The 25,355-nt window shown below is 50.6% G+C and overlaps 1 protein-coding gene across 3 annotated transcripts in view; it reads left to right on the top strand.

The window, feature by feature from the left end:
* MYT1L (myelin transcription factor 1 like) overlaps window positions 1-25,355 on the top strand; it is a 135,930-nt gene that overhangs the window by 38,053 nt on the left and 72,522 nt on the right. For 2 of the 3 annotated variants that reach the window (XM_060117030.1, XM_060117031.1), the window contains exons 5-11: window positions 2,720-3,691; window positions 8,247-8,381; window positions 12,542-12,632; window positions 14,265-14,372; window positions 17,915-18,126; window positions 18,408-18,410; window positions 25,084-25,331. In XM_060117030.1, coding sequence (XP_059973013.1) covers window positions 2,720-3,691; window positions 8,247-8,381; window positions 12,542-12,632; window positions 14,265-14,372; window positions 17,915-18,126; window positions 18,408-18,410; window positions 25,084-25,331 — 1,769 coding nt within the window. Of the gene's footprint in view, window positions 1-2,719; window positions 3,698-8,246; window positions 8,382-12,541; window positions 12,633-14,264; window positions 14,373-17,914; window positions 18,127-18,407; window positions 18,411-25,083; window positions 25,332-25,355 lie in introns of all 3 variants that reach the window. The other variant, XM_060117029.1, reaches the window with a different exon arrangement.

Here is a 25,355-nt window from a genome sequence, read left to right as displayed (position 1 = left end):
GGCCTTGCTCAGTCAGACACTAACCCAGTGTTCCTTGATGGCCCAGATTTCTCCTACAAGTACGCAAAGTCCTCCACATCTGCTGTGTGGGCCCGGCCTCCCCTGATACCTGCCACCAGGCGTGCAGGGCTCGTTCACTGTGAGGGTCTTTATGTGGCACAGAATTCTCATGGTTCCAGTAAGGGCTCAGGCCTGGCTCGGGACGCCAGCGTCACCCAGCCAGTAACAGCAAAGGCCCAGCCTGGACCAGGAGGTATAAGTTCCCCTGTCACTGTCACCCTGATGTGGCTACGCAGCAAGGGGCGGCCTGCAGGGTCCAGGTCTTCAGAAGGGAAAGGACCCCCCAGCTTGTTCGCAGGCTCCCTCACCTGTGTGGCTGGGAGACCGTGTGAAGAAGCTTGTCCACCTTCCTTTAATCTCCTTGTAAAGCGATAAGTTCACCTAGCAAGGAGTGGAGACATGAACAGGTGCATAATGATTGGAAAGCTGAGCCGTGTCCCTTTTCTGTGTGACACTGAGGGGAAACCACTTCCTCTTTGGGGCAAATGAAATGAAGATCATCCTGAGATTCTGAATTTGGAGAATTAATGAAAATCATGCAGATGACAGGTTTGGTAGGAAGGTGGGGAGTTTCATAAACTGTGGGCCTCATCAGCATCAGGCTCCCATGCAGCCTTCACTGTGGGTTAGACGGGTGGGGGTGGAGGGCGTAGCCTCTCTGCCCTGGTCTCTCCTTTCACTGACTTCCACCTACTCCAAGCTCTTCAGGTGACAGGAGAGAGTGACAAGGAAATCAGGACAACGCCACCTCTTACTTGACTTGGCTTCTGCTCAGAATCGACTTTCAAAACGCTTCTAGCGGTTGCACGTGGTGCCTTGTTTTCAAACCACAACTTGTAGGTTCATCTGGTGGTTGGTTCTTGGTGGGTGCAGTGGTGCTGGTTCCCCAAAAATGCTAGTTTCGTGCAGAGGTAACGCAGCCTGGTTATCTAGAGGCCGCTTCTCTGATCAGCCCACAAATATAAAGACCAAAGTGCATAAATTGAGAGGAGAATATGTTACACTTTCAAGGGTTCCTGAAGGCAGGGGTGCCTTTGAGTCTTGAGAGCTTAGCCCTGGGCCGTGTCGGGTGTGCATGTTGGGTGAACACTTCCACGGTATTTCTGATGCGTTCTCTGGTTTTATTTTCCTCCCTCTTGACGCTCTTCGGGAAAATGTTTATCCTTATTCTAAGGAGATTGATTCCTAGGAATTATCCAGAAGAGATACAATATTTGTTTGGTGCTCTCTGACTAATACATGGCAAATTTGATTTGCTGAGGTTTGGAGAGATGTGTTAGATTTCAAAAATGTGCTGGTTCTGTGTGTGGGCTAGCAAGGATGTTGTTCTCTGTTATTGATGAGCCGATGTCCAAACCCGGTTCACCAAAAAAAGCCTGTTCGAGGAGACAGCACAAAATCCATAAAGAAAACACTCGGGGTCCCTGAGTCAGCTCTGAGTCAGCCTACATCTTCTACGAATCAATACGCCTCGTTTCCTCATGAATAAGCTTTAAAGTTCTTCTTACTCTGGTTGATTTCATCATAGAAACAAATAGTATATTTGAAAATGGCAGGCAGTTAACCAAATCCAACCTAAAGTAGGGGAGGGGTCCAGCTGAGAATCCATTTAGTATTATCTATATTTTGCAGTATACGTGGTAGCGATCACGTAACATGAGGGAGAGAGATCGTCCCAGCTATGCCTTTAGTGTGGAACGGAATACATTTCAGATGAAACACAGGGGTTTCGTGAAATTTTTAACTTGGCCTTTTTTTAATGAGTTTCCCTAAATATTTTTTGAGATTGGATATGACACTTATTCACGGGTTATTTCCCCCAGCTCACCACAGTTTTCCCGAGGCTGTGGGGTGGATGCTGGGTAGTGTGTCACAGTGCCACCGAGTCATCAGAGTCCTGCTTTTCGTTGGCATCTGGTCACTGCATACTTTCCCCACCCACCCTCTCCAACCTGCTGAGATACGTATAAAGAATCACAGTGCGTCAGAGTTCCCTTCTAAGCTTTTGCTGGGGAGTTCCTCTTGCTTCACTGTGTATCTTGATAAGTTGTCACTAAGGTAGAAAATTCAAAACCACTCCCAGCCCCAGCATGTGTTCCTGACACTGACCGCCCAGAGTCAGTGTCGGCGCATCCCTGCAGGACACTCCAGAACCTCGGGCTTTCTTCTGTGCTGCCCGAGCATCACTGTGAAAACAATTTAAAAGCGATTGGTGTGCACATCGGCTTACAAGTCGGCGACAAGTTCACGAACTCTTAGAAAGCCTAGTCATACGATGAGCATAATTATTATGCATCTGGTTGGGCTGTCAATAAAGAAGGCCAATAAAAGAAGTGATGCTGAAAATTTAGAAGTAATGGAGAAGTAATATTTTAAAATTATACTTATCCTATAGAGTGGTTGCTTTGAATATTAATTCAGGAAATTCGTCGTTTGCAGCAGGTGTTTTAATGGCCTACCGTGCTGTGAGCGCACCGCGTTTTCTTTCTGCCGCCACTGTCCTCGGACCTGCAGGTGGGCCTCCGGGCCCTGTGACGTGACGGGCCGGGCGTAACACATGCCCTGAGCTCGCCATCTGCACTATTGCAGCTGCAAGTTCTAGCCACTTTTCCCTCTTCTTTTCTTCTTTGTCCTTTTTTTTTTTTCATTTTCTTTGCAGAAGGCCATCAACTGAACTGTCACAGCACTCGCATAATGCAGGACGTGGAGAAGGATGACAACAATAACGACGAGTACGACAACTATGATGAGCTGGTGGCCAAGTCCCTGCTGAACCTGGGCAAGATCGCTGAGGACGCAGCGTACCGGGCGCGGACGGAGTCAGAGATGAACAGCAACACGTCCCACAGCCTGGAGGACGACAGCGACAAGAACGAGACCCCCGGCCGGAAGGGCGAGCTCAGCCTGGACCTGGACAGCGACGTGGTCAGGGAGACGGTGGACTCGCTGAAGCTGCTGGCCCAAGGCCACGGCGCAGTGCTGGGGGACCACACGGGTGAGCGCGGCTATGTGGACGCGCTGGTGCCACCCGAGAGCAGGAGCCTGAACTATGGGACACTGGGCAAGGCCGCCAACAACGGGCTGGCAGAGAAGCTGGTGGAGGAGAGCGATGAGGAGGTGTGTCTGAGCAGCCTGGAGTGCCTGCGCAACCAGTGCTTCGACCTGGCACGCAAGCTGAGTGAGGGCAGCCCCCAGGAGCGGCCTCCACAGCCCGGCACAGGCCCCCGCCCGCACGGCCGCCAGGACGACGACTTCCCAGGGAGGACGCCTGACCGCAGCTACTCGGACATGATGAACCTGATGAGGCTGGAGGAGCAGCTGAGCCCCAGACCCAGAACTTTCTCCAGCTGCGTCAAGGAGGATGGGTACCATGAGCGGGAGGACGACGCCACCTCCGTGAACTCGGACAGGTCAGAGGAGGTGTTCGATATGACCAAGGGCAACCTGACCCTCCTGGAGAAAGCCATCGCCCTGGAAACTGAGCGGGCCAAGGCCATGAGGGAGAAGATGGCGGTGGAGGCGGGAAGGAGGGACAGTCTGAGGTCCTACGAGGACCAGTCACCACGACCGCTCCCCGGGGAGGAGAGGAAGCCTAAGTCCGGTGACAGCCATGTCAAAAAGCCATACTATGGTAAAGGTAATATTTCTACCTAACGTAAGTTGCCTCATGAAAGCGTGCACTAGAGTAAAGCTCTCAGGGGTATTAGAGGCTACGATGCCGGGGTGCATCCCACTCCATTACATCATGCACGCATGTTTCTTAGAGTTGATTCCAGAGTTATATTTTGTGATTACGTCTCTGAAGAGCAAATGAAATATCTGTCCGAGAAATACACAAAGCAGCTGGATAACATGGCGTTTCAATGGAAAATGCATGCCTTGGAAAGATAGGGTCAGAGCACAAGCCCAACACGTGAGGGAAAATATTAGGGTGAGCCTGTGTTCTTACAGATGAACCGCAATCCGTGTGGAGTGGCGGGGGTTTATGTGACAAAAAGTCCATCAGGGATGAAGCACGTATTTGGTAAATTGCATTGAGTAGGTGGCATCATGATTTATAAAACGATCATCAAATGGCAGTTATCAATGAAACCTCCCCCACAGAAAACACCCCTGACAGAAATTGAACAGTAAAAGGATGACTGATAGTGTAAGACAAGGGCAGTGACTGCACGTTCATTATCTTAAGGTAGTGAGGAATGGGAGCCGTTTGCTACGCATGGCCTGGTGTGTTCCAGGTGCAGATCAATAGCCATCCCTTTAGTATATTCACCCCCTCACTGTTCAATTCCATTGTGGAAACAGTTATGGTGCTTGCTTTTTGGGGAGACACTCAAAACCATCCACTGTGATAGTTCTAACCAGGTTTCCACCTATGAATTTTGTGGGCACGTGTTTGCATAGATCTGTAAATTCAACCATATCCATACAGAGTCACTACACCTAATATGTATATTTCCACCATGAATGATAGATTTCATGCTTCCAGTAACAGTTGCGTCCACTTTCAATATGAGGCAGATGATAATTTGACCTCGTGTAGGACCTTGTGAATATTTCAATTACAAGACTCTCAGAACTAAGTGAGAAGCACCTTCAAGGGTGAAATTGGTGATTCCCTAAATTCTTCCATATTAGTACCAAAATGTTTTTCTGTTTTGTATACTGTCCCATTTCTGATGAGTATTGAGTTTCCTTAGAATGAGGTTCAAGAATTTGGTTTGAAAATCCGTTGCTACAGAAACATCAAAGGATCAGAACCTCCTTTTTCTGCAGTTACACAGGTGTGTATTCTCCTCTCCATGTGTGCACGTACCTCCAGGGGCACATTGGGCTTTGCTTTAACCAAACCCCAGTTGGAGATGAACCTTAGCCAGAGGCCCATCGGGTTCTGGATGTGGCCGGTGTTTGGGTGCTGACCATCGTTTCAGTAAACAGGTGCAGGCCAGACTGAGGAAGGGTCATCTGTTAAAGGCCATGGAGTGAGGCATCAAGCTTGCTTTGGGTGTTGCCAAGACCAGGAGATGCAGCTTGTGTGTCTATAACTAGAGCGCAATCTCTTAGAAATCTTTAGTTGGATATTTGAGACTCACATAGGAACTAGACACTGTTAGGAAGAAATAGTGTCCTTTCTCATGGGCTGGCTCAGGTGGACAAATGTGGTAGCGTTCTGTTTGGGATTCTGCAGAGTGCATTTCAGGACTGAGTCTGGGCATTAAGAAAGCAGTGCTATACTTACTGAGGAAACACGCGGGCTTATGCGAACCCGATGTTGCCGTGCCTTCTTTGGTTTCTGTGGTTCCTTTCAACCCAGCAGCTTGCTATAGATTTTGACTCATTTTGTTTTGTTATTCTTGTTATTTTCTTTTATTCTGTTTTTGGCAAGAAGTGGAATTCAAATCACTTGCTTCCCCTAAATAAATGGGGACAGAATGGAAACAAACAGTAAAACCCCAAAACCAGGATGTGCTTTTTTCCCCCGTAATGGGGGAAGGGTTGGGGATTTGGACTTTCCAAATGAGTTGGAAAGCACTGACTTCTGCCTCTCCCCAGTTTTTCCAGATCTTCCTTCTCTGATCAAAGTGAATCACCGTTTCTTATCAGTGTGCTCCACATCACTCCCAAATTTCTTTTGAAGACGTCCGTAGTTATATTCAAAACCAAATAAATAAAGCCAGGCAAGGACACCAAAATGGGGCAAAGAGATGAATGCCCTCCTTATTAAAAAAAAAAAAAAAAAAAAAAAGCTATGTGCTCTCTTACCAACACAGGCACATAGCACATTACCAATCTATTGTCAACTTCTCTGCTATTTTATTAAACATGGAGAGAACACTCACACCAATTCTCATTCATACACAATCTTCTCAAAATGATTTAAATTATAACTGAGTAACCTTTCCAAAAGCTTGAGCTGAAACAAAAGAAGTTCATCACTGCGACTTCCCTGGTGGTCCAGTGGTTAAGACTCTGAGCTTCCAATGCAGGGGGTGCAGGTTCAATCCCTGGTCGGGGAACAAAGATCCCACATGCTGCGTGGAGCGGCCAAAAGATATTTAAAAAAAAAAAAAAGAAGTTCATCACAAAACGTCCTTTGTCTTTCTTCTCCTCAAGCAGCTCCCGGAAAGGGAGGAAGGGTGCAGCCTAAACACAGCACACAATTTTTTCTAGACATTGTTGCAGGGTTTTTGGTTGAATCGTTGGCCTGTTTGCTTGCTTGGTTGTTTTACGTTTGTTCAAAGATTTGCTTTCAAGATGAACTGGGATTGCAAGAAGGGAGAAAGCAAGGGGGTTGGGACTATTGGTGAAGGCAGAGGAGACCCACCTCCACCAGGATACAGGCATCGAGAGGAGAGTACACACTTGGTGTTTCCAAAACTGCAGTAGACAAAGCCACATGGTGTTTGCACAAATCTGCACTTAACTTCAGAACACTTTCGAAATCGTGAAATAATATAATTTGTTAGGAAACTGTAAAGATACTCGTGAAAAAGAGTCACAATGATTACTAGTAGTTATAACTTATGTTTTATCCTTTAAAAGTCCTTTATATCTAGTCTATGGTTTCAAATTATATCTCTAGTTTATGATCTTAAATAATATTTTCCTTGAAGCTGTTACTGCGCACTATTTTATATTTGCCTTCATTCAGTTGTACCACTATTATTATGAAATTACTCAAAAGGCAATAAAATGCTGAGCTTTTTGGTTGCACATGTAAGAGAAGCTCCAATAAGATATTTAGAAATGAAGTCACAACAGCATAGGTTTATATTTGTCTTCAGAGATGATTATCTATAAATAATGGTAGGAAGCAGCCAACTGTTGTATCTAGGACACTACCCTCAATGCCATCACTGGTTTAAGAGATTCCAGGACCTTAAAGACACATTTCAGAGAATAGAATGTTAGCTAAAAATAAAAGGAGGGATTTTTATACAAACATAAAAGTCTTTATATATTCCTGTGAGTCCTTTGTCTGTTTCAAGTTCACATGAATGACTTAAGAAAAAAGCCCATAAAAGTTCCAAAATTTTTAAACCAATCTTTTTTCTCGATATAAAATGAATTCTTTGCCAAAAGTAAAACATCTATTTTACAGTGATCACGATTGGCCTGATTAATGAGATATCACTATAAAAATATTAAAGCCTTAAAGAAATTTTAACTATAGCATCCCTGGGCCAAACTCCTAGTAACCGCCATCTATCGATCATCTGTGCACCTGGGTTTGAAAACTGGCTCAAAAATAGTGTTTCACACACTCATGTGACTATTTGGTCTGGGTTTTTGGAGTTATTTTCTGCACATTTATGAACTGTGGTCAGTTCTGGATGTAGAAAGAATTTTGTTAGCAATGTCATTGCATTTCTGGCATCTGCCATTCGAGTTCTGACCAAATGTCTGTTCTGCCCCTCCCCGACTGGTACTGCAGAGCCCACGGGCTGCCTAGAAGCATCACCTCTTAGTTTTGTGCATGCTCGCACAGCTGTCAGAGCCTGCCTCTGGTTCCAAGTACAGACGAGGAGATCAAAACAAATTATTGCTCCAGCAGCTTCTGAAACATTTTTGATTGCCCATCACCTCTGCCAGGTGGGATTTCCACCATTTCGGTCATTTGCTTGCAGTGCCTTCTGAGAGTTCAGCTGGTCTTGAGAAAAGCACTGAATTGGCGTGCTAAGGACAGTGTTTCAGGAGAAGAAGTCTCAGCACCAGTAAAACTGTGCAACTAGTAGCACATGCAATCAGAGCGCTCAGTAAGAGAGAAGCTCTGCTCAAGAGTGCTTAAATGGCATTATGTTTCCTGGTTGGATGTCACAAAGCAGTTGCTGAAGGATCACGGAAACATTTTGTTCTCTGAGAAGGTCACTGTCTCATCATTATTTATGTTGATTTCTTTGAGCAACGGCTTATCATGTAACACACGGGAAACAGTTAATCAAGAGTTCAGGTAGGGAGAGCCTTTTTTTCTTTAGTATCGAAAGTAAAATATGTTATGATTCATGATTACACTGTTTAAGGTTAAAAAATCACCCCAAACCAAAGAACTACCCACGGATGTCACAGTCTGTCCCCGACACCTGCTTTGTCTCTTTATTGATCAAGGTCTCTTCGGTTGTTAAATTTTCACATTTGTCTTCAGCTGGTAAAAAATTCATTCTATTGACACCTGTTGTCGCTTTTAGATCCCTCGAGAGCAGAAAAGAAAGAGAGCAAGTGCCCCACCCCCGGGTGCGATGGAACGGGCCACGTAACCGGGCTTTATCCGCATCACCGCAGTCTGTCCGGATGCCCGCACAAAGATAGGGTCCCTCCAGAAAGTAAGTCCGTGTTTCACCAGCGCCCTGGAGCGCGCACACCTGTGACTCGTTTCTGCATCCTCCTCGCCTCTGTCATTTCCATCTCTGGTCAGTGCTACCTGACTTAGGTGTCCCCTCCTTGTCCGGGAGGGCAGCTCAGCCAGGACCAGGGCTCTACCCCGCCCCGCAGCCTCCAGCATTTCCTCGGCGTGGTCCCCATAGACCTGCCCCAGGACCCGGGCCCACCATCCGGTGTTGCCTTCTGCAGCTTGGGCCCCAGGCAGCTGGCCAGGGCTCTGGTCCTTACTTCATTTCTCACTTGCTCTGTGACCCCCAAGCCAGTCACTTCTCTCCTTTTCTCCTCACAAATTGTAGAACTGAATTTAGATAGTCTCTGAGCCATCCATCCAGCACTACATGGCTATGAATCCCTAAGGAAAATGGCCTCGAGACGTCTTTTGCCCAGTTATCTGGACTTCTCCATTTCCATGAACCAGTACTTACGTGTTACTGCATTTTACTTGTAAAATCTATTTCATGTTGTCCCAACATTTCTACACAATAAAATCTTAAGTAAGAGGGTTTAACTTGGGTGGGTTTGGATCTTACACATCCGTTTTAATTAGTTAAGTTCTGAGAATGTGCACTTGACCTATGGAGACAACTAAAATGAAATGATGTGCCCTTTTTTTGTTTATCTTTCTCTCGGCATATAAAGTATGCCGACTATTTAGGTAGAGTTAGGATGGATGGCTCAAAAGAAAGGCACATTTTCAGAAATGGCTCCGTGTCAGATCCTGACTTCAAGTCTAAGGTGGTAGGGATTTTCCTCATTCCGTGAGACACGGTTTCCGGGGGGAAATGTCATAGCTCGGCTTGTTTGTGACAATGACCAGATGAGTGGTGATGTTGCTTTCCCATCACAATGGTCAGCTTTGGAAGTACAGAGAAAAGCTTGTAGCTTAGAAAACAGGTTTAGCAGAGTGTTTTCAGGCGACGTATTCGTAGAAGCTATCGTGGCTCCAGGTTTGCAAGTGGCCCCTGGCAACAATAAAGCCATGTTTCTCAGAACCGTCTTGCGGGCAAAGGCGCAGTGTTGCAGCCGCAGCGGATTGGAGAGGGGCCGCGCCCGTGTGTTACATGAGCAGGGGCAGCTCGCTTCACCCACAGCAGCTTCTGCCCCAGCACCCCCTGCGGTCGGGCACCCTGCTGGCTGGCACCCATCTAATCCCAATAAACCCTGCAGGGGGTATTGGCCCTGTTGTCAGATGAGGGACATGAAGGCCAGATGGTCACCGCCTCTCCCGGGAATCAGCACAGCACCCAGCGCCCTGAAGATGCTCAGAGCTTTCTGAGCTGGTCTGAGCAGAGAACTGAGCTCAGACCTAAACCCGCCTCTGTCCCAACCCTGAGCTCATCTGTCTCCACAGAGACCTGGGTTTGACGTTTCGAGTTCAGTCTTAACAAGCTGTGTGTCGCGGGGCAGGTGACACGCTCTGTGCTTCTTGTCCTCATCTACAAAGAAGGCATTAGGACCAAGCACTAATGTTTGAAGAAGAAAGAGCTTCTTTGTGCACTTTTTCTTTGAGACATCAAAGTAGAACATCAGTTCCTTCTCATCTGAACAATCCTCCTGACTCCATATTTTCACAAGAAACATCTAAATGCAGTCAAACGAGGCCTGTGTCCTGACAAGCTGCACCCTGAACCTGCTCACACAGCCCCGGTCAGATCACACCTCGCCTCACCTTTGCTCACGTGACGTGGGGACTCAGCTCTGACACCAGTGTTACAGATACCTCCCAGAGCATCCACAGAAAATCGTTTCTAAGGATTTACTCATATGCAATTTTTTATAGTACCATAAAAATGTAAAAGAATTAAAGGACTCCATAGAAGATATGTCTCTCTTTTTCTACTTTTTATTTTTTAGCTTTTTCTGGGCTAGTGTCCCCTACTCACATTTCTGTCCACTTGAATTCCACAAAGTAGTCTGCACCCAGTTTGAAACATACTGTGTTAGATACACAGAGGACACACCATGGATGAGACACAGCTCTGGCCTCCCCCCGGAACTCCCGACCCAGCCGAGGAGGGGGCATGAGACATCATGGCCACAGCGCTGACCGAGCTCCAGCCCCTGCTTTGCGCATCAGGGACTGTGGCCTCCCGCAGACTTCAGGGGGGCCACACTTGTGCTGGTCCTGCGTGAGAGAGAAAACCCACAGCATTTTCTAAAAGCCGTCGTAACGGTCCACACGGGAGACCAGGGCAGAAAGGAGGCAGTGGCAGAGGGACAGGTTCAAGGACCGCCCCATAGACAGGCTGGCAGGACAGGCCGTGAGAAGGAGAAAGGGAGGGAGATTGAGAGGACGTCCAGAAGCACCCCTGGTCCATGGCAAGGGTAGTAAACCGGTCCTCAAGCCAGGGCCACAGCTAGGAGGGAAACGGACGCTGGGATTTTTCCGACTGAAGCTGGAAGTTGTGTGTGATATTCCCGCAGGGTGCTGGAGGGCCATCCTGGACACCTGGAGGAGGCCAGGCACACAGGTGGCCCTGTCGGACCTCCGCAGTGTTAGTAGAAACGGGATGAAACTGCCTAGAGAGGAGACCTCGATGGAGGCTGAAGAGCAGCCCAGATTGAGGAAGGCGCAGGGGGCGGTGGGTTTGCTGGGGAAGCTGGCAGCTGACACCTGAGAGAGAGAGGCACGAGCCGCAGGGGCAGGTGGACGCGTGCAGGCACAGAGCAGCACAGACCCCGTCCCAGGGCCGGCCAGGTTGAGGACCGAGTGGGAGTCGGCAGGACAGGGCGGTCCACACCGCAGGCGAGCATGGAAGGTGCGTGCCATCCCCAGGGGAGCCGTAATAGTTGAAGAGCTTAGCATAAAAGGAAAGGAGCGATGTATGTTAATTTGATGGGAGGGTTGTGTGGTGTGATAAGGAGATGCTAGGGCGTCAGGAAAGGCTGGGGAAGGAAGGGTCATTCCCTGAGGACGAGGAGGAGGGCGGGCAGGTCAGAGCGCAGACTGGGGAGGGGAGGGAGGGTGCCCCAGACAAGAGACCCCAAAGCCCGCTCCAGCCGGGTCCCAGCACAGAGAGAGCCCTGGATCAGCTCTCCACAGATGGAGCATCGACCACCTGCACAGACGATGCAGCTGTGACAGCTGAAAAGATGAAAACAAACTGGACCTGGCCAGGGCTGAGGAGAGCAGGTGTAAGGGCCACATGGGGAGGAAATAGGAGGGAGGTTTCAGGGCAAAGAGGGAGGTTGTTCTGGAGATGAGAGAAACTGTAGGAAATAACAATTACATAACGAGCTCGGGCAGATCGTGGTCACCTGCTGCCAGGTGACCCTCGCCTCAGGGAAGGTCCAGCAGCCTCGCTGCAGCTTATGCCGTGGAGCTCGGAGACCACTGGGCTGGGGCCCGTTGGGGATCGGCTCTTTCGACCCTGCAGCACTGCTCACCCCCCAGCCGCCCCCACAGTCCAGAGCAGCGAGTGGTCACTGAGGACCAGAAAGGGAAAGACAGGAGGCAGTCCAGGCCCATGACCATGGCGGGGAAATTTGAATGCGGTCTCCGGACAGTGGGCAGTAGCTTCCCTGCCCTACGGACCACGCCTTCCATCTCCCGCCCGGTCTTACATGGGGGCCCACAGAGCACGTCCTCCCTCCCTCCCTCATAGAATAACTAAGAAGGTACCCAGTCCCTAGATGGAAAGTCATCATCTAACTATCTGCATTTAAAAATCAGGTTTGGGCTCTCTGTTTGCCCATGACCACCACACCTTCCTAATACTGCGTGCTTCCAAAGCAGAGGCATGTGTTTAAAACCACCGATCGAAGAGCTGTTACATGGCTAATCACTGTTCCGCGCTTACGGCTGGGAGTTCCACGGGGAGGCCCTTGCTTTCCTAGCCCATTGGGAGCAGTTCCGTGCTCCCGCTTCCCGGGTCCACAGCTCCTGCCCAGCGCACCCCGCTTTGCATGCCAGTCAGAGTCAGGTGGAGACAACCTTCTTTTTCTTCCTACATGTGTTTCCCTGCCCATGCCCATCACAGACGTGTGTAGGACTGTCTGTTGTGAACTAACCCAGCCTTTGTTAAGATGATTGCATATTCTTGTGTTGGGACCATTTCTGTGTTTTAACGCTAGGCTGTTTTCTCTGCCTCTCCCTGTCAAGTTCTTGCCATGCATGAAAATGTTCTCAAGTGTCCTACTCCGGGCTGCACAGGGCGAGGGCATGTAAATAGCAACAGGAACTCGCACAGAAGGTAAGCAGAGCTCCTGCGTTCTGGGCTGCAGGGGGGCAGATCCCCGGCAACCCTGTTCCCGCGCCCTCCAGAGGGGTGCGGCCCCTACACGACCTGCCCCAGGGGACAGGAGACCTGGGGACTTCTCGCAGGGAGCCAGGGAGTGGGGAAAGCCGAGCTGAGCCGGCCCAGGGTGCACAGTGAAGCCCAACGCTTAGATCCCTCATTTGCAGAGTGGAATTTCTCAGCTGTCTCCCCCGACCTTGCTGTGATGGGGTGAGAGTCCCCCAGCAGGTGTCCTCCTTGAGGTCAGATCCCAGGTGGAACCATAACCATCTGCAGCGACTCCAAGGAAGGCAGTAAAAGCTCCGTTACCTTCCAGGGATCGAGGGGGCCCTTCCTGTCTGACTCAGACAGGTTGGCGACTAGAGACCATGAGGCTGAGTCGTGTGTGACCCCAGCCGGCCACCCCCGTGATCCCCACTGAAACACTGGTCATCAGCGTGGGCATCACCAAAGTGCTGGCAGGGGTGCAAAGGTGCTGGTGGGAGAGCACACCACAGGAAAGGGGGCTAAGGAGGCAGACCCTCCCTTCCTGGGCTATGGCTGCAGTTACACGTGCTCGCAGTCACACTTTTGTTCTGGACAAATTCCAGTTCCCTTTTCCTATCTTATTCTGACTTTCGCTAAGTTACTTCTAATACTCAGTTCCTATCAGTTCCCTTTTTTTTTTCCCCAGTGGCCTGAAAGTGATTCTGTCAGATTTTTCTTTAACTGCCTATAGTTTCAGCTTCACAAAGTCGCATAAGAGTATATCTAAACCGTTATAAGTTTCACTGTAATTTTTGCTTCTCCGGTAAATTTGGTTGCTTGTGTTAAATTTATAATGAATGAGGTCGCCAACCTGTGCCCTTCAGAGATGCTCCTGGGCGTCCTCTGGAGAAGGGGCATGACGGATGGGTTGGCAATGTTCCTCCTGAGCCCTGTTCACGGGGTTTACAGCGTCAGCTCGTCCATCATACCTCCGCAGAATCGCACAGTTTCCAGACGCTGTGTGTATGTGGATTAAGCCTCTGCACTGTGTGCAGAGACACATACAGATACACAAACAGCAGACACCAGGGTTTCGTGAAGAATCAGCTTAAACACCAAAGAGCACATCTGTTGTCTCTTCCCGTAAATATTTAGTGACAGAAAGCACTTTCCTGCAGCCTCGAGATTATTCTGCTTTCCTCCCCCTTCTGTGTCTCTTCCTGGGGAGGCTGTAGACCGGCTGGTCACGCTGCCTCCCCCGTGCTGGGGTCAGCAGCTGCCAGAGAGCCCTGTTTGCAGGCGTTTTAGAAACCCATCCTACCCAGGCGGTTAATTCCTCAGCTCCAGAAACCGCAAGCGTCCCAGAACGGCAGCGGTGTCTAAAATCTCATGTTCCCCTTAACGATACAGCCTTTGTGTTGCTGTCATTGGAAAGGACCGCGTGTCCTGCACACACGGCACGGCCATCGGCGTGGTCTGCCGGAGGCCGGGGGCAAACACCGTGATGTCCCCTGACAGGCTTGGGAGCCTGGTGCGGCCCAAGGCAGAGGAGCGGGGAGGCGATGGGGTCGCTGTCGGAGTGCCTCGGGGGACACACTCAGATTCCTCCTGTCATTGCAGCCTCTCCGGATGCCCTATTGCCGCAGCGGAGAAATTGGCAAAGGCCCAAGAAAAGCACCAGAGCTGTGACGTGTCCAAGTCCAACCAGGCCTCGGACCGAGTGCTAAGGTACCAGACACACATTCGGGGTCCGTCCACGGCCGTTCCCACGGGCCAGGCACCCGGCTGCTCCATGAGGGGCGGCCGCCCTCAGTGGGCGCGGAGGGGAGCTGGGGCAGCTAGAAGACCTCGCCGGGGTCACGACCCGCACCTGTGGCTCCATCCTGGGGGCTGTGCGGGGTCAGGGCTCGTCACCCGCGGGTCTCCAGGACCCCGTGTGACTGTTCGCACAGGAGAAGCAGACAGAGCTGTGTCTGGCTTGCTTTCTGGCCCTGATGCTTCACGATTCTGTAAAGGCTGGCTGAAAGGGAGGCTTAGAGAGTACATGAGGTGCCCCGAGTAGTTTCACCTCGGTTTGGAGGCGAGGGCACCGCTCCAGCCTGCGGGGTGGGCCTCGTGTTCTCGAGGACGTCGGGGTAGCAGCATCCCCACCCCCGCGCGCAGAGAAGCCTCGTCCTCAGATGCTCCCGGCAGGCGGGCGGGATGGTGCCATTATCCCCCCTTGACGAGCGAGGAAACCAGGGCGCAGAGGGGAGAGAGGCCTTCCCGGAAGTCTCTCGGTCCCAGGTGGCGAAGCCAGGGACGCCGCAGATGCTGCCCGCTCGCCCCCCGGACAGTTAGGATGGTTATCAGGAGGGCAGGTGGAGGAGGAGCGCTCTCTTCCCTCAGCGCTCATTTCGCGTGTCCCCTTCAAACCCTCATCCACGTGAGAACCGTGACGACCGCTGTGTACGCTGCCCATTTAGTCAGTGTCGCGCCAGCTGCTTCCTCGTCTGTGTAAGGATCGTACCTGTCATCCTCGTAGCTGCTGGTACCCACTGGGGAGGCACCATCTGTGCTGGGACTGGGTTCTGGCCCTGAGGCACTTAGTGTGAGTCCAACTTTACTATTAAAAGGAGAGCAGTACACACACACACACACACACACACACACACAACTTTGCTCCTGTTAAATTATTTCTTTGGCATAAATCACTTGGAAAAAAACACTAGGCAAACGATACGAACACTTCTTCGGTTTTTTCCTGTATTATTTCCCATCTTTCTGAAAGGAATTTACCACTGTCATTAAACTCCTTTTTATCTCGCAACAGAAAATTTAAAATCTTTATAGAAAATGAGAAATGTTTCACTAGACAAAAATAAAAACCATCTATGAGCCTACCATTTAGAGATAAACCCTCAGTAAAGTCTGGGGTGCGTTCCTCTAGCTATTTTTATGCGTGGGCGTTGCCGACCTAACCTGCCCCCAGGGTGCCTGTAACTCACTCATCTTACAGGTGCGCTGACACCAAATACGTGACAGGCCCTCCCCGAGGGCGCCTCAGCGCACTCTTGGTTACTGGGAGCATGACAAGCTCCCCGCCAGGCCCCCGGGCTGTGTGCATTTGAGAAGGAATAGTTAGTAACCAAAGGAAAGTTTGAGCAAAGGGAGAGAGAGTCGAGGCGGAGGACTTCTGTTAATTTCCCGCCCCCACTGGGGCCAGACCCCTGAGAGCTGGAAAGATCCCCGTGCCCACATCCTTCTGATGTGGGGTGGCCACGAAGTGACTAACGCCTGTCCTGGGATCAGTGTCAAGCTTACTTTCCACGAAGGAGCTCCGTTGGCCGCTTGACGCGGACAAGATACATCTGAAATGGCAAACATCACCTTGTTCACACAGAGCCTCCGCTCTGATCCCGAGCCTGTACTTCACAGCCTGGGACCCTTTCTTCATGTCATGCAGTGGGAAACCTTCTGTCGAGTGACAACAGAACAGAAGATCGTGGGCCAAGACTTGCGCAGCTGCAAACAATTTTCTTCCCGAGCCTCCGGCTGAGTGGTGGGGAAGCAGCATGGGGACGGGCCCGGAGGGAAAGAAGGACCCCGCCCACCAAAGGGGAGGCGTGGGGCTGGGCTCTGCGGCCTCCGAGGGCTCAGCTTAGGCACTGACGTCCCAGCCGTGAGCCAGGTCTGGGGGACCTGGTGTCCATCCCCGTCATGTTCACATTCCCCGGGATGTCTCCATGCAGGGGACGCTCATTCAAGGCAAGAAGATAGGAAGACCGGAAGGAAGGAAGAAAAAAATAATTTCAACCAACAGTTCAATTACTTAAGATTTTGAGTCTTTAGGCAGATTGTCTAACGGGACGCCAAGACTTAGGTGAGGGCTACGGGCCTGCCCAAGGCCGCACCCGCTCTGCAGCCTCCCAGTTCCCGGCCTCCATCACCGGGAGCATCCCGGCTCCGTTTTGTCACCAAGTGTCCCTTCCTGATGTCTCTGCTCCAGCTTACCCTCCACTGGAGCTGGTCCCAGCCTCCTGAAGGCTCAGGGGTCGTGCCTTCCCCTACCCAAGTCCTTTGGCCTTGCCTGCTGGACAAATGGACAGGGTCCCAACCTGGTCCCACCCAGCCCGTCTCCTGCTGTTCCCCCAGAGATGTTTCCCATTGTTCGACTTTCCTGGCGTGTTTCCTACACCACCCTGGATCTTAACCTTGACAAACGCCACCTTCTCCCTTAAAACTGAATGGAGTCTCACGGCTGGGAGTGTCCTCCATTCGCCAGGATTCTCAGAAGCTCGGCCTCCTAAAACAAGATCACATTCCAGGTGACCTTTGAAGGCAAAGCCTACAGCTTCATTCATTTATGAGCACCCCCACACACACCCCGCCCTGCCCATTGCCTGGCAAAATGCCTCAAATAATAGACGTTTAACTGATCGTTACATCATTTGGTTGATTTGAGAAGAAGTAAATAGGCTAAATTAATGAAATCAAAGTAAACGTGTTGGTAACTTGATAAAGTTGTTAACGTAAGGGGAAGTTTTAGGTAAAAACTCTAAAGGAATATCTACACTACTTTCTGTAAATCTAAAATCATTTCAAAAAAAAGTTTAAAAAATTCTGCCTATGAGATAGATAGATGGACACACAGAAGAAACAAGATAGGATATTAATGCATATGTAATTGAGAGTTCTTCCATTTTAATATTTTATTCCAAAGTATAGAAAAATGAATGACTACCAGGTAACAATATTGAGAGTGCATGTTAATATTTGTCAAAATACATCACTACGTGTTCCATTTTATCGTCCAGCAGGATATGTTTTTATCTAGCTTCATCTCCACGTCCTTAAGAGTATTTCTTTCATTTCCTCGTATTTCGTTAAGGGAGTTTCTTATTAGCTCACTTCACTGTGTGTAATGCTTACTCTCTGCAACCCCTGCAAAAGAAAACGCACGGATGTGAGATTCTTTCCCACGTTCACATCTCATATCTTTATCGTACCTCCCCAGACTCTGAAAAGAAAAAGAAAAAAAGGGCAAAAGGTTAAGTATTTCATTCTCTGTTCTTTTTATTTCCGAAGTTGGCATCTAGGCAGATAGCTGATTTGAGGTTATATCATTACAGCACACTTGGTTTCTTCTCAGGAAAATAGAATTGGGATTTTAGTGAGAGGTCTGGTTCCTTAACACAGCTAAGCAACAAGGTGCTTTAATTTTAAGACCAGCCATGTCTCATGCGCAGCCATGAGAAAGCCAGCTGTGCACTGTCTCTTTTTGCTTCCAGGCCCATGTGCTTCGTAAAGCAGCTCGAGATCCCTCACTACGGCTACAGAAACAGCGTCCCCACCACCACGCCTCGCTCCAACTTGGCCAAAGAGCTGGAGAAATATTCCAAGACCTCGTTTGAATACAACAGTTACGACAGCCATACTTATGGCAAGCGGGCCATAGCTCCCAAGGTGCAAACCAGGGATATATCCCCCAAAGGATATGATGGTAGGAGGTGCACCCTCTTATACATGAGAGTCACGCTTGCCGTTGATAATGTTGTTATTGTGTATATCCATTTCCTACAAACTGGTGGAGCATGGGGGTCACTCGATGCACGCTGGCAGCCTAGGCTGGTTCCTTCAGCCCCAGGTGCGGGAGAGCAGGCCCTGGGGGAGGGAGGGCGATACCCTTCCCCCATTATCCCCAGAGCAGAGCAACCGGCTGCTGGCAGGACATAGAGGCAGACAGCTGTGGGCTCGTCTGCTTCATGCTGCTGTGCTGCTGAGACGGTGTCCTTATCTTTACTAACTTCCTTTAGTAGATGCCCCAACACAGACAAAACCAGGAGAGCCAGGGGTAGTTGCCCAGAGCCCTTGGATTTCGTGAGAAGCTCTGTGTTCCCTCCCTGTTCTCAAGCTGGGATGCACGTCGCATTCATCTGGGGAGACTTTTTAAATTCTCATGCCCAGGGCTGCACCCCAGACCAAGTAAATCAGGCTCCCTGAAGGTATTCCCTGTGTGCAGCATTTTTAAAAAGTCAGCCAGTGATTCTAACATGCAGCCAGGGGTGCACAACTCCTGTGGGTCCCACTGGCCTCCTTCCAGTGGGCTCAGACCCAGGTGTGGGCCTTGGGGAGCCCCCTGTCCTAGCTTTGTAACTTTGTCACTGGCCTCGCTTGTAGCTGCCACTACGAAAATAGAACCCATGAAACAGATAAACACTGCGTGTTTCACAGGACAAGATCGTTTATTTTAACTCATGCATATGTGAACCCACTACTGGGGTGTAAACTCTAAACAGACTAGTTCTCATTCACAGAGCTAACTTGGTAAGTAGTTGAAGCACAGAGGGGAAGACTGCATTTCTGTGATTTTACTTATTTATCTAACCACACTTCTACTTTAAATTCTAGGATATATGGACTTAGTTGGCAGATTTTACCAATGGGGATGTGGGTTGTATGAGTTGGGTGATTCAGGAGTCTCATCTTGGTGTTCACCAGCAGAGGTGAGGAGAGAGAGTTTGAAAGATCTCGGAGCTGCTCTCTGGAAAAGATATTTAATTAAAATCACAACACTCAAAAAAAATACATTTAAATTGAATGCTTTGGGAGTTCCAAAACCTTTTTACAATTCTACATTATTTTAGTCATTCTTTGCCTTAATAACAATTAATTTGTATGGTGAATGAAATGTAATATTTATTTGATGTATCTCAGATTGATTACCCTTGCATGTATCAATTCTAAATATATAGGAACAAAGATGGAAGTGGGAAAAGGGAGTGGCTTAGGGTATAACAGAAAATAATTTGGGTTTTTGTAATAACAATTTGCCAATTTCAGGATTTGTTATAACTTCATTCGATTGCACATGAGGTTCCAAAAGAATCTGAATCCACATAATTAAGGATTGTGCTTGTAGGATTCCCAGTTCACTGACATTTTGTAGTGATCTGATGGGCACTTTTGCCAGGTGGTCATTGCTACGTACGTCTTGTTGCTGTTGTCCTGTGAGACCTGATTTCCTTCACCCCATTGTTCTGGCTGGATCTGGGTGAAGTCGTGACCAGGAGGGCACATGTCTGGTCACAGTGCGCTTCCTCAGGTCTTCCATTGAGGAGCCATGTGATATTAGATACATTAATCTTCCTGTGTGGTAGTTTCCCCAAGAGCAGAGGTAGCGATCGTTCCCCGCCTGCTGGCCGCGTGCGGCTGTCGCGAAGCTCAGCAGACAAGGCTAAAGAGGGGAACTCACGCATGTTAGTATCACTGGCATCTATTCTCACCCCCAGAAAAAACACCTGTTGTTGGAAGTGGGCAGAGCCCTGCTCTTCAGGTTACCCACAAATAAACAAGAACACAGAACAGAAACTTCAATGCTAGATCTTCGAGAAACTAAGAAAAAGGGGAAGTCAGCCTTTACGACAATCTACTGAGAAGAAAACAGACAACTCCATTCCTCTTCCACAAGATCCACAGTCAAAACAACAAGGGAGGTGCCCATTAAGGATGAGATGGGTAGGCTTAGGTTTCTTGGAGGGTGTGAGCTGGGGAGAGCCATCCCTGTGCCCAGGCGGCAGGCAGTGGACACCACAGAGTGACCAGTGTCTGCAGTCACCCCCAGAGGGCTGTCTCCAAGGTTTGCCTCAGGTGCACAGTGAACTGGGCCATTGCTCCCAAAGAAAAACAGTGAAATGAGCCTCCTGTGGGGCAGGGGAGCATAATGCCTGGGAGGGAGGAGTAGGGTCTGGACGTGCACAGTGGGATAGAGAAGCAGGACCCTTGCCTCAGGCTCTGCACGTCATACCTCGGCTTCCACCAACTGTGATCAGAAACACTCAGCAAACATTGATTTATCCACCTGCATTCTTCCAGACACTCAATAGTTGCTATCTGTCTGTCTCATCTACCTGTCTGTCTATCCACATGTCTATAGATCTATCCCTCCATCCGTCCACCCGCCCACCTATCCATCCCTCCATCCACCATCCATCCCTCCATCCCTCCATCCATGGGCCCACCTATCTATCTATCATCCATCTATCCATCATCTCTCTCTTCTTTCTTTCTCTATAACAAGTTTCAAGGAAGAGATTGTGGGTAAAGAGAAGACAGTGAAACACGTACTCAGGCACAGTGAAGCAAGGCGTCCATTCTGCCTGGAGGAGTTAGCATGAGCTTTACCAAAGTGGCAAATTTTAAACTTGGTCATGAAGCTTGAGTGGAAATTACTAGAGGGCAGGAAACCCACAGGTGAGTGGGAGCTGCCAGCAGGCTGGTGAGGCTGAACTTTAGATGCATGAGAGGAGGGACAGGATGACCCTGAGGCACTGTGGAGACAGCTTTGGGTTGCCTGCCTCGGGGAGGAAGACACAGACACCGTGTGCAGGAGGTGACGCCCAAGGGAAGCCGGGAGACCCTGCGCCCGGGAGCCCCAAGCTGGCATCTCCCCAGCCTCTCCCCCCATGTCTATGTTTTATGGTGAGCTAAGAATGGCCCTTCCATTTTAAAACAGATGGAAAACAACAAAAGAAGGAGAATTAGAATCTCAGCGTTCAGGGTGCAGGGCCGCATCACCCGTATGGCCGGTGGCTGTTTCCCAGGACAACAGCCGGATGTGCGGTCCCAGCAGAGACCCCGTGGCCGCCAAGACTCGACCACTGCCAGGCCCTTCACAGAAAAATTTTCTGAGCGGGTCTAAGCCATCTTCGCTGTGTCTCTGGGCAATTTATCACCACCCTCAGGCTTTGTTTAAAACCTAGAAGCTCCCAGCCCTGAATGGGCCCCTGTCATGAGCCCCCTCTTGGTTATTCCCAGCTTCTAAATTCTCCTGAGCTCAACACTTCTTGATCATCTTTGAAGCCCCCTCTGCTCCTCCAAAGCCTTGTCTCTGATATGCCCACCACACCCACCGTTGTCTGCCCTCCCCTGGTCCAGGCCTCATCACCAGGTGGCCTGGGCTGGCCCTCCGGGGCCCCAGGACCAATCCTCTGGGCTGGGCCTCCCGATCTCCCCCACCTCCTGCCACCAGGCCAGCTTCTCCTGAGAATACCTGCCCTCCCACCCCTGTTCTCCTGCCTCCATGCTCTCCCACATTCACCTCTGCTTCCAGAAGCTTCTCCCACGGCCAGATCTCTCGGACAGATGCCCGCCTGCACTCAGCAGCCTCCTCCCAACCTCCTTAGAGCTGCTTGTGCAGAATGAGGGGCACAGGCGCATGCTTCTGAGGTCAGCCCTGAACCCCACAGGCCGGTGCCAGCAGGGCAGACAGGAGAGTGCAGAGAACACTCAGCCAGCAAGCGCATGCGAGACCAACAAAGAATCCGGACTCTGATTAGACGCGATAAACCACGTGAGCAAACTGCCTTCAGAGGTAACCGAACAGGACATTCTCACGAAGAAGTGGCTTTTATTCTGCTTAGGACTCTGCATCTGTATTTCACTTTACTTATGGGAAAGCACAGCTGTGGACCCACGTAAAGACTAGGAGTCGCTGCTACAAGTTACGCGGCGTGGACCCCTGAGTCCAACCAGACCTGACGGGGCCAGGCTCCATCCGGCAGCACAAATCCTCAGGAGGCACATCTCTGGGCCATATTTGATTTTGTCTGCTTTTCGCAGAAATTCAGATTGGAAGGACACAGTTATCTATTCCCTACAGGAAACGTTATTTCAGAAGAAACTGAGACGCACCCACTTAGTAAGACTCTTACAGGCCGAGTAGATTAATAAGGTGGAAGGTGGTTGTTTTGTTTTTCTCATTTGTCATATTTCATCACTATAAATCCCATGTCGTTTTTCTTTTTCCTGCACAAGAGGACAGGGTACCTGAAGAGGTATCTCTCAGTACGGTGTAAGGTCGGGAGGACCTCTGATGCTGTAAATGCAAGGGTGTCATTCTAAAGGAAAGCAGTTCCATCGCATGAGTTCAGTGATGTGCTGGTGTCTGGAGGGACAGCAACACATTTTGTCCACGGATTGATTGGAAAAAGTTTTGATAGAAAATAGCTCTGTGTGTGGAAAGAAAAAGAAAGTGCGTTTTGACTTTGTTAAAGGGTGGGGGGCTTCCTCAGTTCTGGACAGTGGGTGGCAAGGGCAGCGGCGGCCTTCCAGTGCCCCCCGCTCTGCGGCGCCCCGTGGTGTCCACGCAACGAGCCCCAGAAACTGTGACTGGTCATAAAAATCAGTGACACTAACGGTTTCGTAAATGTCTTACCAACAGGCGATAATTATTAAAACCAAAGACCTTCATTACCCGAGAGATTTGAAGTATAGAGACTCATTTTCTTTTAGAACAAAGCAGTACATGATTGATGGCCCTTAGTGAAAGGACACTTGTGAAATGAACGCTGTCCTCACTTTCCTCCTGGGTCACGTGAGCTGACAGGCCCATCAATAAACTGTCCACAGTCCCACCACCTGCTAAAATTCTGGACGGGTCCCATCAACTCAGCGTAATCCAGGAGACGTAGAATCTTTTCATTTAAATATTTGGTAAAGTAAAGGCACTTTCCAGAACTTTGCTGCAATTTGCTGCGTAGACACACGTGTCCTGTTTACTTTGCTTTAGGAACTGAAATTCCTTCATTTCAAAACAAAACTTCTCCCTTATTTATGGGGACCACATTTCTTTTACCGACCCGGGGTCTAGCCCTCACTAGGGGAAAAATTCCCTCATAAGTGTTAGATCATTTCTCCCACAGTTTTTATCTTCCTATTTTTATAACAAAATTGTAAACGATGTAAAGCCGCAAACTTTAGTCAATTTGGAGAGTCTTGTGAGCTGTGGAGTGGCCTTGCTGCCCTGGTCAGTTTACAGAGCCCAGTGGGCTGGTCCCCCTGCACGCTGCCCCCAGACCCCCGGTCTCTGCTAAGACGTGAGACCCCTGTCTCCCCACTGCTCTGGCTGCTGCTTTGACGTGAGGCTTTCATGGAGGAGAGAGGAGGGAAGGACAGACACATGGACAGTGTGAGGACTGGTCCTCAGGGCTCAAATGACTCTGATTAGCAGAACAGAAGTAACTCCCTTACGAGTTACTCTTCGCGTTGGGCGGGTTTGAGGGTGTGGAAGTGACCTCCGGGTCCGTGCGAGGGGCATCGACACGGCGACAGCTTCCCTGAGGCCACTGCGCGCTCAGAGCATTGCCAAGCCACATCCTTGATGTCAGGAAAGCTCAGTCTTCCGTCCAAGGTCAAAAGGTATCAATAGTGAAAGCTTAGCTCTTCTATCACTTGTATAGGAATAGGGTGCTTTGGGGCAGTTCTTGGTGGTGCTGTGATGACCACCCGTGATGTCTGTGAGGTTGTGGTCACTTCCAGACCATACCTGAGTGGGCAGGAAGGAGGTGCTGAGACGCCTGTGCCGCACGAAAGGGTGGCTTGCCGGAGGGGTCCCGGTGCTGCAGAAGGGCCTCCTGGCTCCCTGCAGGCTCTCCCTGCAGAGCAATTCCTCCCTCTGCAGGGTCAGGTGAGCCGCTGATCCCTAAGCAAAGGGCATCCTGTGCCTTTAATGACCAGGGCCCATCTTAATCCATCATCCAGCAATCATCTTCCCGTCCTTGTGTCAAAAGAGGTTGTGAACAGCTCTAGCAACCATACTTGCTCTTGAGGGCCTGTTGGACTGTTGGGGAGGCTGGCTGTTCAGAAGGACCCGGGAAGCGAAGCTGGGGCGTGTGGAGGACGGTCGTTCCCGCACGAAGGGTGGGACTGCGGGCGGCACACGGGCATCTGCCCGTCCCTGAAGCCCTGAACGCCTGAGCATTTGCCTTGGCTTATGTGGGTCCACACGTGTGTGCGGCTCTCTCCCCGTCACTGGGCCTCCCCCCGGGTGGCTCTTTATTAGAATCACAGAGGGAAGGGGTTTCTGTCGTGGTCTCGCCTGCACCCTGACTGGAATGCCACTCCCCAAAGCGCAGGTGCTCGTAGGCCCGCAGAGGCCCTACCTGTTCAGCTGGGTCGCCTGCACAGGACAGTGAGCCCCAAATGGCCACTGTGGCCCCTCGTGGCCAGCCGGATCATCCGGTCTCTAGCGGGATGAGGGGTCTACAGGGTCCCCGTCACCCCGGCGAGCAGATGAGCAGTCATAAGGGGAGCCTCCCTCCGGCGGTGATCAGGCTGGTGCGGCCAGTCGCTCCCCACATCTCGGTGGCCGCTCCCTGACCGGAGCACGCCCTTAATGGTTACGCAGTGGGCCCCCTGCCTCCCGCTTGAGAGCCGTATGCGCTCTTTCCGCTGGTCCCCAGCTCTGCCCGTCCAAACATACACCATGTGAAAAGAGGAAAAAAGGGGGGAAAGCCAGACTTTCTTCGTTCGGGAATCAGCGGGTCGGCGGGCTCCGCGTCCCCCTGGGTACCTGCGCGCTGGCGTGGGCGCCCAGGGAGGGCGGGCGGCGCGGGCGGCTCTTCTGTTGCCGTGGCCCCGGGCGGGGGCCCCGAGTCATCCCTGTCCCCTGTCTCCCCAGCGAAGCGGTACTGCAAGGACGCCAGCCCTAGCAGCAGTGCCGCCAGCACCTACGCGCCCAGCAGCAGCAACCTGAGCTGCGGCGGCGGCAGCAGCGCCAGCAGCACGTGCAGCAAGAGCAGCTTCGACTACACGCACGACATGGAGGCGGCGCACATGGCGGCCACGGCCATCCTCAACCTGTCCACGCGCTGCCGCGAGATGCCGCAGAACCTGTCCACCAAGCCGCAGGACCTGTGCGCCGCGCGGGTACGGGCCCGGCAGCGCCCCTGG

This window comes from Mesoplodon densirostris, chromosome 14 (genome assembly GCF_025265405.1).
Source record: "Mesoplodon densirostris isolate mMesDen1 chromosome 14, mMesDen1 primary haplotype, whole genome shotgun sequence".
NCBI lineage: Eukaryota > Metazoa > Chordata > Mammalia > Artiodactyla > Ziphiidae > Mesoplodon > Mesoplodon densirostris.
Note: the sequence above shows the minus strand (reverse complement) of the source record. Positions and strands in the feature narration are given on the sequence as shown.